At 51.8% G+C, this 16,955-nt stretch overlaps 1 protein-coding gene across 9 annotated transcripts in view; it reads right to left on the bottom strand.

Annotated features, from left to right (window-relative positions):
- Nucleotides 1-16,955, bottom strand: part of STIM1 (stromal interaction molecule 1) — an 81,473-nt gene that overhangs the window by 28,030 nt on the left and 36,488 nt on the right. For all 9 annotated transcript variants that reach the window (XM_054056416.1, XM_054056421.1, XM_054056415.1 and 6 more), the window contains 5 exons: nt 15,505-15,619; nt 12,379-12,490; nt 10,601-10,716; nt 5,253-5,430; nt 1,687-1,864 (listed from right to left, as the gene is read on the bottom strand). In XM_054056416.1, the coding sequence (XP_053912391.1) occupies nt 1,687-1,864; nt 5,253-5,430; nt 10,601-10,716; nt 12,379-12,490; nt 15,505-15,619 (699 nt within the window). The remainder of the gene's footprint in view (nt 1-1,686; nt 1,865-5,252; nt 5,431-10,600; nt 10,717-12,378; nt 12,491-15,504; nt 15,620-16,955) is intronic.

The raw sequence follows: 16,955 nt of genomic DNA, 5'->3' as shown, positions 1-16,955 counted from the left end.
AAGCAGGAGACCTATCACTAGGTGCTTGGGGTGGAGGAGTGCTCAGAACATCTACGGGAACAAGGTTTTTAGGGAAAAGTGGAAAAGGGAAGTGGAGCAGGACAACAGCCAAGGACAAGTGCTTGAGATGAGGTGTCACACGGCACTGTCCAACACACAGACCCTCTTGGTTCTCCCGGGTGACCAACACAAATAGGGGTCACTGTGTGTCTACAGCCTTCATGAAGGTTTCTGACATCCCATTTCGCCCACAATGAGGAACAATTTGTAAAGCGAGGAATGTCTCTCAGGCCAGAGGAGAACAACCTGCCAAGGAGAGAGGGTTGGTGTGGACATCCCAGTAAGAGAGAACCATCCCAGAAACACGCTGCTGCCCCATCTTGATTGCCTGACTCCAGCAGGAGCTCCCAACTCTCCAGTATCACCTTAAAGAAGGTCAGAAGAAGGCCTTGTTTTAATAGTCCTCGGGACCTAAGAATATCTTGAAACGGGATGAATCTTGGGGTCAGTGGGAGTGACTGGTTAATGTTATCTGTGGTCTCTGACTCTCCAGGACAGTGATGGGGTTACAGCCACACCGTGTGGGTCAGGAGGTAAAACCAATACTCACCCTGGCACTGTATCCCTCCCGAAGTCCTCTGAGGAACAAGTGTTTAAGTCTCCTCTGGGTGTCTCACCAAATGCAAAGTGAAGGTGAGGATAGGAGAGGACAAGACCCTGCCTGTGCTCGTACAGGAGGTGCTCCAGCCCTTGCATCATCTCCATGACCTCTTCTGGCCTCGCTCCAACAGATCCATGTCCTTCCTGTGCTGAAGACTCCAGGACGCAGGGCTCCAAGTGGGGTCTCACCAGAGCAGAGGGGCAGAACCCTCTCCCTTGCCCTGCTGGTCCCACAGCTTTGGATGCAGCCCAGGTCACAGTTGGTTTCTGGGCGAGTGTACATTGGTAACTCACATTGAGGTTCTCCTCCCCCAGAACTCCAAGTCCTCCTCCTCAGGGCTGCTCCCAAATGTTCCCCATCCATTGAAACCATGGATTGCCCCAACCTAGGTGTAGGACCTTCCCTTTGTGCATCCTTCAGGATCAGATCCGTTTCATTTTGCCAGCACCAGCACGACATACAAGAGTCTGTCTCGGCTGACGTTATATGTGATTTGGGAGTGTATTTTCCTGCAAATCTAAACTCAAAAGTCATGCTTTTGGGAACAGCAGAAGAACTCAGACCTTGCTGCACAGATTGAATCTAGTGCTGAATGTCCTGGGACATTCCTACACCGCTCTGATCCACAAGAAAACAAGGAAGCACAACCAAACTCATTGTAGATCCCTCCTAAAACCATGAAAAGGAAAAAAGAAGGAGCTTATGTCTTGTAGAGGGAGTTAGGAGCCATCAGAGGCACCTACAGGTGAAGTTCAACACTTCTCCTCTATAGCAAGAGCTGGGATGATGAATGGTGGCATCACCTCACCCTTGAGACAGTCCTGGCCACCCAACAGCCTAGTCACACGTGGAGTAGTGGAAGAGGCGCTTGGACCAGAAAAAGGAGAGCAGAAAACCAAAGGTGAGAGAGCGTCCTAAGCCGAATACCACTGGATGTCTCAGAGGATGAAGCAGAGTGAGGAACCACCTGCGGCTCTTGCTGGCACGTCCCATACGAAAGCGCTTCCACTTTGCTGAACCCTTACCTGCTCCAGCTCCTGCTCAGCATATTTCTGCCGGCTCAGCTCATTCTCCGTGCCCTCCCGCAGCTCTCGGAGACGGTGCGCCTCCTGCTTGGCAATGCTGATCTCATCCTGCAGCTTCTTCTCCAGGTGCACCTTCTCCACCTCCACGGAGCGATGCTCCTCTTGAGCCTTCTGCAGTCTGCAACACAGAGACAAGAATCACAGAATCCCTAGGTTGGAAAAGACCTTGGAGATCATCAAGTTCAACTGTACCTGTCCACCACTAAACCATCCCTCAGGACCACATCTGCCCATCTTTTAAAACCCACCAGGGATGGGGACTCCACCACCTGCCTGGACAGCCTCTGTCAGTGCCTGAGAACCCTTTCAGTGAAGAAGTTTCTCCTGATGTCCAGTCTGAATTTCCCCTGGTGTAACTTGAGGCCACTTCCTCTTGTCCTATCACCTATCACTTGGGAGAAGAGACTAACACCTACCTCACCACAACCTCCTTTCAGGCAGTTGTAGACAGTGATAAGGTCTCCCCTCAGCCTGTTCTTCTCTAGCCTTGCAGCTGAAGAAGCCACGGGGCAAGGGCTGGCCATGATCTGGACTAACCCTGCTCTTATTTACTCATCGTTGATGTGAACAGAGATCTGCATTTGGAAAGTCAAGGAGAAAGTTCTCCATGCCCAAGAAGAAACTGAATTGAATGGGGTGGTTTAGTCTGGAGGAGATGGAGGGGAGACCTCATCACTCTCTACAACTGCCTGAAAGGGGGTTGTGGGAGGCATGGGTTGGTGTCTTCTCCCTGGTAGCTGGTGACAGCACAAGAGGAAATGGCTTCAAGATGCTCCAGGGGAGATTTAGGTTGGATATTGGGAGTAATTTCTTTACTGAAAGGGTTTTCAGGCACTGGCAGAGGCTGTCCAGGGATGTGGTGGAGTCCTCACCCCTGGAGGGGTTTAAAAGACAAGTAGATGTTGTTCTTGGGGACATGGTCTTGTGGTATATGTAGCAGGGCTGGATTGATGGTTGGACAGAAAAGATGAAGTTGTAAAAGTCCTCTCAGCTTATCCAGTCCAACCATCAGCCCACCCTATCATCCTATCCTTTGTTCCTTGGGAGCACAGCCCGACAGCCCCCTGGCTCCACTCTCCTTTCTGGGAGCTGCACAGAGCAATGAGGTCTCACCTTAAGCCTTCTCTTCTCCAGGCTAAGCACCTCCAGCTCCCTCAGCTGCTCCCACAACCCCTGCACTCCAGACTCTTCCCCATTCCCTTCTCCGGACGTGCTCCAGCCCCTCAAGGTCTTTCTTGGAGTGAAGGGCCCAGAACTGAACCCAGGATTCAAGGTGAAGCCTCCCCAGTGCCAAGTGCAGGGGGACAATCCCTTCCTTGCTCCTGCTGGCCACCCCATCGCTGATCCAAGCCTGGATGCTGTTGGTCTTCTTGGCCACCTGGGCCACTGCTGGCTCATGTTCAGCTGCTGTTGACCAACAACCCCAGGTCCTCTCCTGCCAGGCAGCTTTCCAGCTGCTCTTCACCAGACCTGGATTGTTTACGGGGTTGTAGTGGCCCAAGTGCAGGACCTCATCCCTCCTGGTCTCCCCAAGCAGCTCTCACTTATCCTGGACAAGCTGGGGACTAACAGAAAGGGAAAAGCTGACCCTCAGTCACTACAAACACCAGTCCCTGCAGCACTTGTGGAGATGTTCATCATCTCAATGATGTGTCCATCATCTGTGTGATGGGTGATGGAGCCCAGCCCATGTGCAGTCTTGCTGCAGGCACCCATCACCACTGATTACATCAACAGCGAAGCCACTCGCTACTCAGCCAAGGGCTTCTCTTCCTCAGCTCCTGCTTGCACACAGATGGCCATGAAACCCAATTAGACAGGCTGGTCTCCCATCAACTGTGATGTTGGCTTTGTCCTTGGATAAGGCTCGTTTCCAATTTCCAGCTCTGCTGAGAAGCTCAAGTGTTTTTCTTCCCAACTTGAAGAGACTCTTGCCAGGACATTCCAAGCTCTCTGATAAACCCATGCTCTCTGACCTGTGCCTCAGCCCTTCCAAACTAGGGCCCTAAGAGTCCCAAAGCTCCAAAACATCTCTGTTTAAAGGAGAAATTCCCCTCTAGTGATGTAGAGAGGGAAGGAATTTCATCCTTAAGACACTCCTTAAGACATCTCCCAAGCTTCTCCAACATTGTATTTTCCCTTACTGCCATTTTTCCCTGAAGCAAAGATCCGATTTTCTTACATTGGTTACGGATAAACCACAGGTTTCATGTGCACTGAGGTCCATGAGGTGACAAAGTATTTAGAGCTGCACTCAGAACGAGGGCAAGAAACCGAGATCCATCTAGGGGCTTCACAGTTCAGGACATCTTCAAAACAATTGGAAGATCTTCAATACAGATCTTCACTTGTCACTAGGATGCGCAAAGACATGAACTTTGTATTTCAGAAGCATGGAATCATTGAGGTTGGAAAAGACCTTTGAGATCATGAGGTCCAACCATAAACCCACACCACCAACTCCAGCACCAAACCTTTTTCCCTAAGCACCACATCCACACAGGTTTTTAATCCCTCCAGGGATGGGGACTCCACCACTGCCCTGAGCAGTCCCTGCAGCACTGGACAACCCTTCCCGTGAAGGAAACAAAACATTCCAGAAAGGAAACCAAACTACATCGGAGCACAGACGGCTTCACTAGGCTACACATCAGTGAGCAATAAAGCCCTACTAGGAGCAGGAGATATCAGTGTTGAAAATCATAACTTGTGCTCAAGTGGCTTCACTGCCATATTTCAGGACTGTAAGGAGGCGCAGGGGGTTTTACCACCCAGGCTTTCATGTGGCCCACTGCAAGGATCAGCACCATCAGCTGTGGGGTGGCCAGCAGGAGCAGGGAGGGCATCATCCCCCTGCACTCAGGGGAGACCGCACCTCAAATCCTGGGTTCAGTTTTGGGCCCCACTCCAGGAAAGACCTTGAGGGGCTGGAGCGTGCCTGGAGAAGGGAACGGAACTGGGGAAGGGTCTGGAGTGCAGGGATTGTGGGAGCGGCTGAGGGCCCTGGGTTTGTTTAGTCTGGAGAAGAGGAGGCTAAGGAGAGACCTCATTGCTCTGTGCAGCTCCCAGAAAGGAGGGTGGAGTCATGTAGGGGTTGGGCTGTGCTCCCAAGTAACAAAGGATGGGAAGGGGGCGTTGGGCTGATGGTTGGACTGGATGAGCTGAGAGGACTTTTCTAACTTCAATGATCCCATGATCCTAAGTACAAGTAACGACCACATCACCACCAAAGAGCAGGGAGCGTGTGTGTCATGTCAAGCAAACACGTGTGTGTTGCATGTAGCCTGGCAAGGCTCCAGTCCCCTGTTTGAGCCATTACGATGGGCTGGCAGGTTTGCTATGGTTGCTCAAGAACGTGCCGCCTCTGAAACTCAGCACCAGGTCACTGCTGCGCAGATGAACGACAGCGAAAAAAGAAAAGCTTCCCTGAAACCTACATGAGAAATAAACCTTGCAGGAAAGACCAACAGCTGGATGCTCCAAGTGGGTGGACACATAAAACCTACCGTTCTTGAAGGTCGTGGAGTGACTGTTCAGCCCTGTGGAGCCCCTCGAGGTCTTTCATCATCTTCTTCATGTGCTCCTTCGAATAGCGATTCTGGATGTAGGCAAACCAGCAGCCACCCACACCAATGACAATGGACACCACCAGCATGAAGTCCTTCAGGTGGTTGTGACGAGTTACTGGAAGAGAACAAGAAATACGATTGAACTCAAACAAATGTGACCATTAACTCAATGCCTCACCCGCACTGCAGACGGACAATGAGAACTTAAATTTATGTTAGAACTGTGAGCCAGGTTTCACAAAAAAGACGAGCTACATGGATATTTGAGGGAAAAAAGAAGCTGGACAATATTTGCTCAATTTGAGGTGTTGAAGGCCAGGTTGACTGTGTCTTGGAGCAACTTGATACAGTGGGAAGTGTCCCTGCCCCACGGCAGGGGGGTGGAACTGGATGGGCTTTGAAGTTCCTTCCAACCCAACCCGTGATTCCATGATCTAAGACACTGCAGAAGAGTGCAATCATTGTTGGAGAACGTTCACTCGCACATTGAAAGAAATAAACACAACTGACAGGGGCCTCGCTTCCCGTTCCGGATGGATTATCACAACATCCTCTTCCTACGGAGCAGATTCTGGCATGTCTCCACAGACAGGTAGTTTGAATCCCTTTAATCTCATGCTGTGAGAAGACCAGAAGGCTAACATCTCCAGATGGCCCGTTTCCTGCCCGCAGCTATTATAGCTTTTCTCTCCATTCTTCGTTCCTCTGTTGCCTGCCTTGCCAGTCCCACCCCCTCCCCAGGCACACAGCATCATGCCCCAAGCCAAGGCCACTTTAGGAGTTGCCCACCAAAATCCCTGCCAGCCCCACCTTGAGTAGATTCCCACCGGGCTCCCAATCCCAACACTAACTGCTCTCTGCTGCGCCACATCAGCATGAGACAAACACCCTGTCTCTTTGGCAGATGAGGAAATCATAGGGAGGTTTCAGGGAAGTGGCTGAGCCACCATCCCTGGAAGTATTCAAAAGCCAGGTGGAGGAGGCTCAGTTGTTGACTGGTACAGTTTGACTTGGATGATCTCAAAGTTCTCCAACCAAGTGATTCTGTGAAAACTCAGCTTGGATGAAAATGCAGCCTTTTCACTTGCTACAAGGTCAGTTGTATGAGGTTCAACCAGGCCAAGTGACAGGTCCTGCACTTCGGCCATAACAAACCCATCAATGTACCAGGTTTGGAGGAGAGTGGCTGGAAAGCTGCCCAGCAGAGAAGGAACTGGCAGTGTTAGTCAATAGTGGCTGAACATGAGCTGGCAGTGGCCCAGGTGGCCAAGAAGGCCAACAGCATCCAGGCATGGATCAGAAACAGAGTGGCCAGCAGGAGCAGGCAAGGGATCACCCCACTGCACTCATCGCTGGGGAGGCTGCACCTCAAATCCTGGGTTCAGTTCTGGACCCCTCACTCCAAGAAGGCCATTGAGGGGTTGGAGCACAACCAGAGAAGGGAATGGAGCTGCAGAAGGGGCTGGAGCCCAGGGGTTGTGGGAGCAGCTGAAGGAGCTGGGCTTGTTTAGTCTGGAGAAGAGGAGGCTTGAGGGGAGACCTCATCACTGTCTACAACCACCTGAACGGAGGTTGCGGTGAGGTGGTTGCTGGTCTCTCCTCATAAGGAACAAGCAACAGGAGGAGAGGAAATGGCCTCAAGTTGCACCAGGCAAGGTTCAGACTGGAAACTGGGAGAAAGTCCTTCACAAAAAGAGTGGTGAAGCCCTGACAGAGGCTGCCCAGGGCAGTGGTAGAGTCCCCATCCCTTGAGAGGTTCAAAACCCTTGTGGCTGTGGCACTTGGGGATGGGGTTCAGTGAGCCCAGTGGGGCTGGGCTGACGGTTGGACCGGATGAGCTGAGAGGGCTTTTCCAATGTTAATGATTCCATGATTCTAGAACTGTTCATTTTAAGATAGAGGTTGACCTGAAGAATTAAACTCTTCATTGCCAGGCAGGAATGTGTGGGTAACCAAGGTTGAATCTAGCCATGAATATATGGCTTTTCTCCACAGCACGTCTCAAAAGGGAAGCAAAGGGCTCTCCAGCCTGAGGGAGAAATTTGTCTGCTTTTAGCAAGGACACTGTCTCTTCTCAACAAGAGCAACCAGCACTAGGGCTCCCATTCCTACCCTACCCCTTGGTCACTCCCTCAAAGTGATTCCAAAAATGGTAAATAAAAATGCAATTAATCTGAAACCTATTGCACCAACTCTTTGCATCCTCTTCTGTCCTGTGAAAGCTCTTGAGATATTTCAAGTTCAGCCCACAGCACCAAGTGTGGCAGCCTGGGGAGCAGAACAGTGCTCCAGCCCTCTTATCACCTGTGGCCACCTCTGGACCCGCTCCAACAGCTCCATGTCCTTCCTGTGCTGAGGACTCCAGAACTGGATGCAGGGCTCTAGGAGGGGTCTCACCAGAGCAGAGCAGAGGGGCAGAATCCCGTTCCTCACTCTGCTGGTCCCAGCACTTTGGGTGCAGCCCAGAAGAACCGGGACACGTTCAGCTTTGCTGTGATCCCTGCCCAATGCCTACATCAAGCAGGAACAGACGGTGGTTTTCATCTGTAGGATCTGTCCATCAGTGCTGACTCCGCCAGGAGGGACAGGATGGGTCTCTCCCATCCTGCCCGGTACTGGTTTCACCCTCCACGTGCGCACCAAGCCTTCTGCTCTAGCAGCAGTTGGGGCAGCTCTTCAGGGCGTTTAATCACCAAGATAATTCAAGGTAACACGTTGGCAGGGTTGCAATTAGAAGATCTTTAAGGTCCTTTCCAACTCAAACCATTGCATGATTCTATGACTACAATCTTCCTACCCTTGATTTTCTCACTGTTTTTTTCACTTGTTGTACCAGAACTTGATGTTTTTCAGCTCTGGACCCTCTGTACCCAACGCCCTCTGAGAGCGCAACAGCACGGCGCCGGGGCAGAGCATTTACAGCTCAAGCTCCAATTGTTTGCATTCAGTTTATGGCAGCTTAAATCACCTCGCCTGCTCCAGGGCTGGCACAGCACATTTTCCCTGCTCCACTTGGGTGCTTCCGCTTCACCCCTTTGTTCCCAGCACCTGGACATGCTCACACTGGAAAAGCTGTAGGAAAATGCAACTAAAACCAGGGAAAAGCGATCGCTGTGCCTTTTTTCCTTTTCTTTTTGTGGAAAAGAAGGAAGAACAGACAGGATTTCGCCAAAGAGAGCGGTTGGTACATGCTGAATGCAAGACTGTTCACGTCCCACCAGGTCTGCAGCCCTGACTTGGGTTTATGAGTTAAAGAATCATAGAATCATGGGATGGTTTGGGTTCGAAGGGACCTTAAAGCCCATCCAGTTCCTGCCATGGGGTTGTTGGAATTAGAAGAAGCAAGGTAAAAAAACCTGTAAAACGGCAAAAATAATTACAGGCTAGGAGAAGAATGGATTGGAGCAGCCCTGAGGAGAAGGACTTCAGGTGCTGGGGAGGAAAAGCTCAATGTAAGCCACCAACGTGTGCTCTCAGCCCACAAACCACCTGTGTCCTGGGCTGTATCCAAAGCCATGGGACCAGCAGGGTCAAGGAGGGGATTTTGCCCCTCTGCTCTGCTCTGGTGAGACCCCACTTGGAGCCCTGTGTCCAGTTCTGGAGTCCTCAGCACAGGAAGGACATGGAGCTGTTGGAGCGAGTCCAGAGGAGGCCACGGACATGATGCCAGGGCTGGAGAACCTCCTGTCCGAGGACAGGCTGGGAGAGCTGGAGTTGTTAATCCTGGGGAAAAGAAGGCTGTGGGGAAACCTTGGAGCAGCTTCCAGTATGGAAAGGGGCTCCAGGAAAGCTGGGGAAGGGGTCTGGATCAGGAAGTGCAGGAATAGGATGAGGGGGATGGTTTTGAGCTGCAAGAGGAGAGATTGAAATGAGATCTTGGGGAGAAATGTTTTACTGTGTGGGTGGGGAGTCCCTGGCCCAGGTTGCCCACAGTAATGGTGGCTGTCCCATCCCTGGAGGTGTTGAAGGCCAGGTTGGATGGGGCTTGGAGCACCATGATCCAGGGGGAAGTGTCCCTGACCATGGCAGGGAGTGGAACTGGATGGGCTTTGAGGTCCCTTCCCACTCAATCCATTCCATGGTTCTGCGAAAGACAAGCACAGCATAAGGGGGGTCAAATTGCCTATGGGTGATGGATTCTGCCTTCAACTTCCAGCTCATCCGCACGATGCCAGGCAGAAGCAGGTCCTGTCAGAGAACAGTTTCTGTTCATCTCCCAAAAGCATGTCGAGGAAGATAAAAGTGAGAAGGAGAGAGACAGGAGTGCCTTCAGCAGATGGTGGAGTGAGCCAGACAGTACAAACGCTGAGGGAGCTCCCTGAGATAAAGATCTGAAGGCTTCGAGACCACGTCAGCAGTCGCCTGTAATCGGCATCAAAGGAACCCAGTCCCTCATTCACATCCATCCTGAACGCCTTCCCACCCAACCTGCATTGCCATTCCCCTCTTCCAGAGCCACATGATCCACAGGCTGAGCCCCTGACTGTTCTGGTTTGAGCTGAAGCTGAATTGATTCTCATACTTGTTACAAAATCAAAGAATCACAACGGTCAAGTGCTCTTCTTCAGTGGGTGATGTCCAGTAAGGACCTCATCTGTCCTTCTGCCCCAGATCCCAATCTGTGCCAATCCTTCTGCCCCAGGTCCCGATCCGTGACCATCCTTCTGCCCCCAATCCTGATGTGTGTCCATCTTTCTGCCGCTGATCCCGATCTCTGTCCAACTTTCTGCCCCTGATCTTGACTTGTTTCCTTCTTTTCGCCCTGATGCCAATCTGCATTCGTCCTTCTGCCCCTGATCTGGCACTGACAGAGTCCCAGGCCCCACAGCAGCTTCCCTCGGCACTGACAGAGCCCTGGGCACTGCGGCAGCTTCTCTCGGCACTGACAGAGCCGTGGGCACCACAGCAGTTTCCCTCAGCACTGACGGAGCCCCATGGCAGCTTCCCATGGCACAGGTGGCCCTCCCTCCGACAGATCCAGGCATTTCTCCAGGCACTCCACAATACAACAGGAAGGACGGGAATGTTTTACCCTACAGATATGGTAGACCCCAGCAGGAAGACTAGGTCTGTAACCCTGCCGGTGGCTCTTTGAGGTGGAATTGCAAGCCCAGTGGGCAAGACACCTCCCAAGTAAATCCTGGATAAATGCAGCCCGCTCCGGTTCCCAGGGAATGATTCCAGGGAGGATTCACCCAGGGCACAATTTGGCTCACGCGGATCCATCCAGGCAGACCCAGCTGCTCCTGAGGAGCCTCCAAAGGACTCGGCGCTCCGGTACTTACAGAGCGGGGGCCCAAACAGGACTGTGTCCAGCGCTTTCAGCTGCAGCTTCTGCCGGTGGCTGCGATCTGTCATCTTCAGGACGCTTCCCATCAAGGTGACGTTGTTCACAGCCAGCCTGCAAAAAACAAGCGTTAAAATGAGAAGCAGACATGGTCACCTCCCTCTGGATTAATTACGGACCCAAAATCAGTCACAAGGAGCCAGCAGGCAGAGAAATGCAACAAGCAGGACCCGAACACTCCCTTGTTGGGCCAGCAGGACGGAAGAAACCTCTCACGTGTTGTCATCACCGAGAGCTCCATGGAAGAGTGGAGCAGCGGTGGCTTTGACTTTACTGGGAAAGACAAAATGAGTGATGCCTGTTTGATCCACCCTAACAATCTCGTTACTGATTTCCTACCAAAACTGATTTTTTTATGTCCTACGAATCATTTATTTTCGTTCCAATCAAACCTCTAGCGTGAGCCATCAATACCATATCTCAACGACCACAGGACCATCCTTCTTACTTAAATGAACTGTGGGCACACCATGTACTGCCTCGGAAATCTAGTGTTATTCCGAGTTAACCCAGTCCAGTCACAAACTTCTCCTCAGGTGCTCGCAGCCCAGAAACCACACGTGTCCTGGGCTGCATCCAAGGCCGTGGGACCAGCAGGGTCAGGGAGGGGTTTCTGCCCCTCTGCTCCACTCTGGTAAGATCCCACCTGGAGCCTTGCATCCAGCTTGGGAGTCTTCAGCACAGGAAGGCCATGGAGCTGTTGGGGCAAGTCCAGAGGCAGCCACGGAGATGATGGGAGGGCTGGAGAACCTCCGGTATGAGGACAGGCTGGGAGAGTTGGGGTTGTTCAGCCTCGAGAAGGCTATGGTGAGACCTTGGAGCAGCTTCCAATATGGAGAGGGGCTCCAGGAAAGCTAGGGAGGAGCTCTTGATAAGGGAGTGCAGGGATGGGGCGCGGGGACAGTTTTGGGCTGAAAGATGGACGACTGAGGTGAGATCTTAGGAAGAAATGTTTTGCTGCGAGGGTGGTGATACACTGGCCGAGGTTGCCCAGAGAAGTGGTAGCTGCCCCATGCCTAGAGGTGCTGAAGGCCAGGCTGGATGGGGCCTGGAGCCCCCTGATCCAATGGGGGGTGTCCCTGCCCATGGCAGGGGATTGGAGCTGGATGGGCTTTGAGATCTCCCTACAACTTTCTCTTCTCCAGGATGACAAACCTCAATTCTCTCAGCCCGTCCTTGGATGGGAGGTGTTCCAGCACTCGCATCATCCCTGTGGCCTCCTCTGGATGCACTCCAACAGCTCCTGTGCTGAGGACTCCAGAACTGGACACAGGGTCCAGGTGGGGTCTCACCAGAGTGGAGCAGAGGGGCAGAATCCCCTCCCTGGCCATGCTGGTCCCATTCTTTGGATGCAGCCCAAGACACGGTTGGTATCTGGGCTGTGAGCACACATTGCTGGCTCATGTAGAGCTTCTCCTCTATCATCACCCCCAAGTCCTTCTCTTCAGGGCTTCTCTCAGTCATCAAAACCCTGATGTCAGGGTGTTAGCTCTAAAATATGGAGCATCAGGTAGGTGAAGCCTGGCATGAGACCAGCAAGGACAGCATCCACAACCACCTAATGTGGGCTGCACCCACAGCAGATACAGGGTCACTTGTGGCTGAATTGTGCTCTGCAGAGAGGACTTCAGCAAAGCCTCCATTAGAAGCCACCTCAGATCGGGTTTTCCCCTCCTCCATCCCAGAGGAACACGGGACAACACCACGAGCACTGACCTGGGCATGGCATGTCCGCTCAGCTGAAGCTTTCTGAAGGTCTCCTCATACTGCGGCAGCTCCACGTAGGTGATGAGCCACTGGACCACCTCATCCACTGTCCAGTTGTACACTGAGGAGAGGCCAGAAGAAGAAAGATACTCAACATCCCCATGATGCAGCTAAAATCATAAAGGCAGCAACATCAAAGCAACTTCAGCTTCTTGTGTCATCTTCAGCGAACAGAGAATGTATGTGGAGTTCAAAAACATTCCTAGCAAGCACAGAGTGACCCGGGGCAGGGACATGGAATCCCATGGACTGTTGGAAAAGAAAGACGTCCTCTTCATCAAGGAGTGCAGGGGCAGGACAAGGGGAATGGTTTTGAGCTGCAAGAGGGGAGATTGAGATGAGATTTTAAGAAGAAATTCTTTGTGATTAAGGTGGGGAGGCCCTGGCCCGGGGAGGCCCTGACCCAGGTTGCCCAGAAAAGTAGTGGCTGCCTCATCCCTGGAGGTGCTCAAGGCCGGGCTGGATGGAGCTTGAAGCCCCTGATCCAGTGGGAGGTGTCCCTGCCCATGGCAGGGAGTGGAACTGGGTGGGCTTTGAGGTCCCTTCCAACCCGGACCATTCTACAATTCATAGAATTCATAGAATTGTAGAATCACTTGGTTGGAAGAGACCTTTGAGGTCATCAAGTCCAATCGTACCTATCCACTACTAAATCATATCCGTAAGTACCTCATCTGCCTGCCTTTTAAACACCTCCAGAGATGGTGGTGACTCCACCACGATGAAATGATCCCTCGGAGATTCTCTGGGCAAACATGCAGGTCCTCCTCATTATTTTTGCTGGTCCGTTCTACACAGACTCAGGTTCAGATTGGATATTAGGAGAAATTCCTTCATGAAAAGGGTTGTCCAGCCCTGGCAGAGGTTGCTGAGGGCAGTGGTAGAGTCTCAGTCCTGGAGGGGTTTAAAATTCACATGGATGTGGTGCTCAGGTCAGAGTTTAATGGTGGAGTTGACACTGTTGGGTTAAGGGTTGGACTCAATCGTGTGAAAGGTTTTCTCCAACTTCAAGAATTCCATGACTCTAACTCAGACTCAGTGTAGACACAATGGTCCTTGTCCACAAATGTCAAAGGACACTTTGAGCCTGAGCAGATTTTACTGCAGTGTGCGTGAGGACTGGTGGGTTTCCAGCAGCGGTCACTGACTGCAAAGCTTCATGGTGGTCTGTTTTACACCGTGCTTCCAGCACATGGAAGGAAACCATGAAATGAGGCCGTCAGATAAAGAAGCAGCCTCACCAGTGCTGGTGGAGGTGATGGTCTGCTAGCAACCTTCAGTAACATCACTGGAAGGGAGTGAGGGACAGGATGAGGGGGACGAGTTTTGAGCTGAAAAGGGGGAGAATTAGATAAGATCTCAGGGAGAAATTCTTTACTGTGAGGTTGGTGAGACTCAGGCCCAGGTTGCCCAAAGAAGTCTTGGAGAGGCAACACCCAAAGTGCTGGAAGATAAGAAGTGAAATCACATGTTCTACCATCCAGGTGATGTTGCCATCTCCAGACTCCCGGCATCCTCACCAGTCCACTCATCCTCACCACACACGTGGAAAAACGACAAAGCAGATGGGACGAGAGCCAAGCACTGTGTAAAGGAGAGCAGGACTTGAAAAGGTGGTGTTATCTCCAGGAACATTTGCAAGATGACTCACAAACGCTAGGTGGCAAGGGAAAGACGGCAACCGCCCTCACTTAATGAATCATAGAATGGTTTTGTTGGAAGGAACCTCAAAGCTCATCCACTTCCAACCCTACCATGGCCAGGGACACCTTGCACAGGATGAGGGTGCTCCAAGACCCACCCAACCTGCCCTTGAATACCTCCAGGGATGGGGCAGCCACCACTTCTCTATGGAAGCTCCCTATAGTGAATGGTCACTGGACCTCAAACCATGGGTGGGGCTGTTTAGTCTGGAGAAGAGGAAGCTGAGAGGAGACCTCATCACACTCCCCAGCTCCAGAAAGGAGGTTGGAGCCAGGTGGGGTCTGGTCTCCCAACGAACAAAGGATAAGATGAGAATGAACATCCTCAAATTGCACCAGGAGAGGGTGAGACTGGATATTGGGACAAATTCCATCATGGAAATGATCATGCAGCCCTGGCAAAAGCTGCCCAGGGCAGTGGTGGAGGGCTTCAAACAACATGTGGCCATAGCACTTGGGGATAGGGTTCAGTTACAGTGGGGTTGGGCTGACAGTTGGACTGAATGAACTTGGAGGGCTTTTCCAACCACAATGATTCCATGACTCTACTGGTCTTAAGATCCAGCATTGCCCGTAATGAAGAACAAAACCTGAGAACAAAAAGTTTCCTGATGAGAAAGAAGAAAGAAAAGCCAATTTTAAGATATCCTAAAACCAGGAACCCTAAAATTCTGGTTGGGGAAAAAGCAGAACTGAGGTCATGCCTCATTCTGACCATCCTAGATGCCCTCCTGCTGCCAGGAACAAGCCCTGGGTGCAGGCCACAGGAGAACTTGAATGTTTCATCCAAGATCCAGAAGTTCCAGGAAGTTTCCCACCAGGGACTGAGGTTCCACCACTTCCCTCGGTCAATGTGCTGTGATGAAGACACCAACTCGCAGCTTATTTCTCCACTGAATACGTTTACATTTCCAGTTTTAGGACTTCTTTCAACCAAATTAAGGTTTAAGGAGCTTTCCAGATCCAGCAAACTTCCTCTAGGGAAACCTCCCAGGCAGCTCTGTGGAGCGTTAGGAAGCTCCTACTCCCAAAACACCATCTGGAACTGGGTATTTGAGGGACAACCTGGAACAGGACAGTATTTTGCTCCATTTAAACCCAAAATTCATAAAGGCATAGAAATGAAACTACAATTTATGCTTTTATGGCTGTACTCAGGTGCCAGCAGCAATGGTTGGGAGGCATCAAGACCAATGAAATCCTGAAAGGCGATCAAAGAAAAGGAAGCTGGAAGAGCACTCACATGGGACAGCAGAAGCGGCATGTTTTTACTTGGAACCATGGCCAAGGTCACACAAAATCCAGTATTTATTGTTTCTGTGGGAAGGGGGTGGAGCAGGAGGTTGAATTCCACTTGTTTGGCTGCTTTTACCTTCAGATGTCTTCCAGGCCTTCCAGAGATCCTCCACACTAATGAGCTTATCCTCTCCATGGAAGGTGCTGTGCTTGACTGTTGGGTCGTGGTAATTCAAGTCCTCCCTCAAGAACTACAAGAAGAATAAACAGCGGGGTTATTCTTTGATTCAGCTTTCAGAGAGATCATGGAATCATGGAATGGTTTGGGTTGGAAAGGAACTCAAAGCCCATCCAGTTCCAGCCCCTGCCATGAGCAGGAACACCTCACACTCGATCAGGCTGCTCCAAGCTCCATCCAACCTGGCCTTCATCGCCTCCAGGGATGGGGAAGCCACCACTTCTCTGGGCAACTGGGCCAGGGCCTCCCCACCCTCAGGGCAAAACATTTCTCCCTAAGATCTCATCTCAATTTCCCCTCTTGCAGCTCAAAACCACTCCTCTCATCCCATCCTGCACTCCTTGATCAAGAGCCCTTCCTCAGTTTTCCTGGAGCCCCTTTCCGTACTGGAAGCGGCTCTAAGGTCTCCCTACAGCCTTCTCTTCCCCAGGCTGAACAACTCCAGCTCTTCCAGCCTGTCCACGGACGGGAGGTTCTCCAGCCCTTGGAGGTGTCCAAGGCCAGGACAGATGGATCTTGGAGCACCCTGATCCAGTGGGAGGTCTCCCTACCCACAGCAGTTTGGAATTGGATGGGCTTTAAGGTCCCTTCCAACCCAAACCGTTCCATGATATCACAGACAAACACAGAAAACGGGACAATTTGGGCAGCGAGAGGTGAAGTCCTCGGCCTCCTGGCTCTCTCACTCATGAACGAGCTGGGACATGGCAACATCCTCGCGGCTCCGCAAGAATCAGCTGCTGCTCAGTAACTTTCGCTCCAGGAGTACGGATGGGAAAAGCAATTACTCCCAGCTTTCCTTGAGCACATGAGCGCCACAACCACCCCCAAGGACGCTCAGGACGGGGTGGCTCCGTAATGAGCGTGAGGAAAGGATGGCCCTGCATGGAGGAGGAGGCATGAGGAGCTGGAATGCACGGATCACGGCCCTGGGAAACCTGGGAAGAAGATTTTCCCTTGGAATCTGTTGGAAAATAGGAAGAATAGGGCAAAAACAGTCGAACGCTGCCTCGTATGGACTCCGGAGGGGATGGGTCCTGCCAGAATGCCAGTGCAGTGAGGGCATCTCGGCTTGGCTCCGTGGCCTCAAGCTGGAAAACTGAGGTATACCCAGCTGAGTGTTGATCCATGAGCTCTGTATCTGAAACCATTAGACAGGGATCCTGTGTCTGGATCCATCAGACATGGACCGTTGAGAAAGGTGCTGCTTCCAACCTCCATATCGGGTACCATCAGACATGGATCCTCTATTCGGCACCATCGGACACGGACCACAGTGATGGATGCTGCCTCCAGCCTCTGTATCTAGTACCACTGGACACGGATCCTGTATCACAAACTATGAGACA

The sequence above is a fragment of the Cuculus canorus genome, chromosome 1 (genome assembly GCF_017976375.1).
Source record: "Cuculus canorus isolate bCucCan1 chromosome 1, bCucCan1.pri, whole genome shotgun sequence".
Taxonomy (NCBI): domain Eukaryota; kingdom Metazoa; phylum Chordata; class Aves; order Cuculiformes; family Cuculidae; genus Cuculus; species Cuculus canorus.
This window is presented reverse-complemented; position numbering and strand designations above follow the sequence as displayed.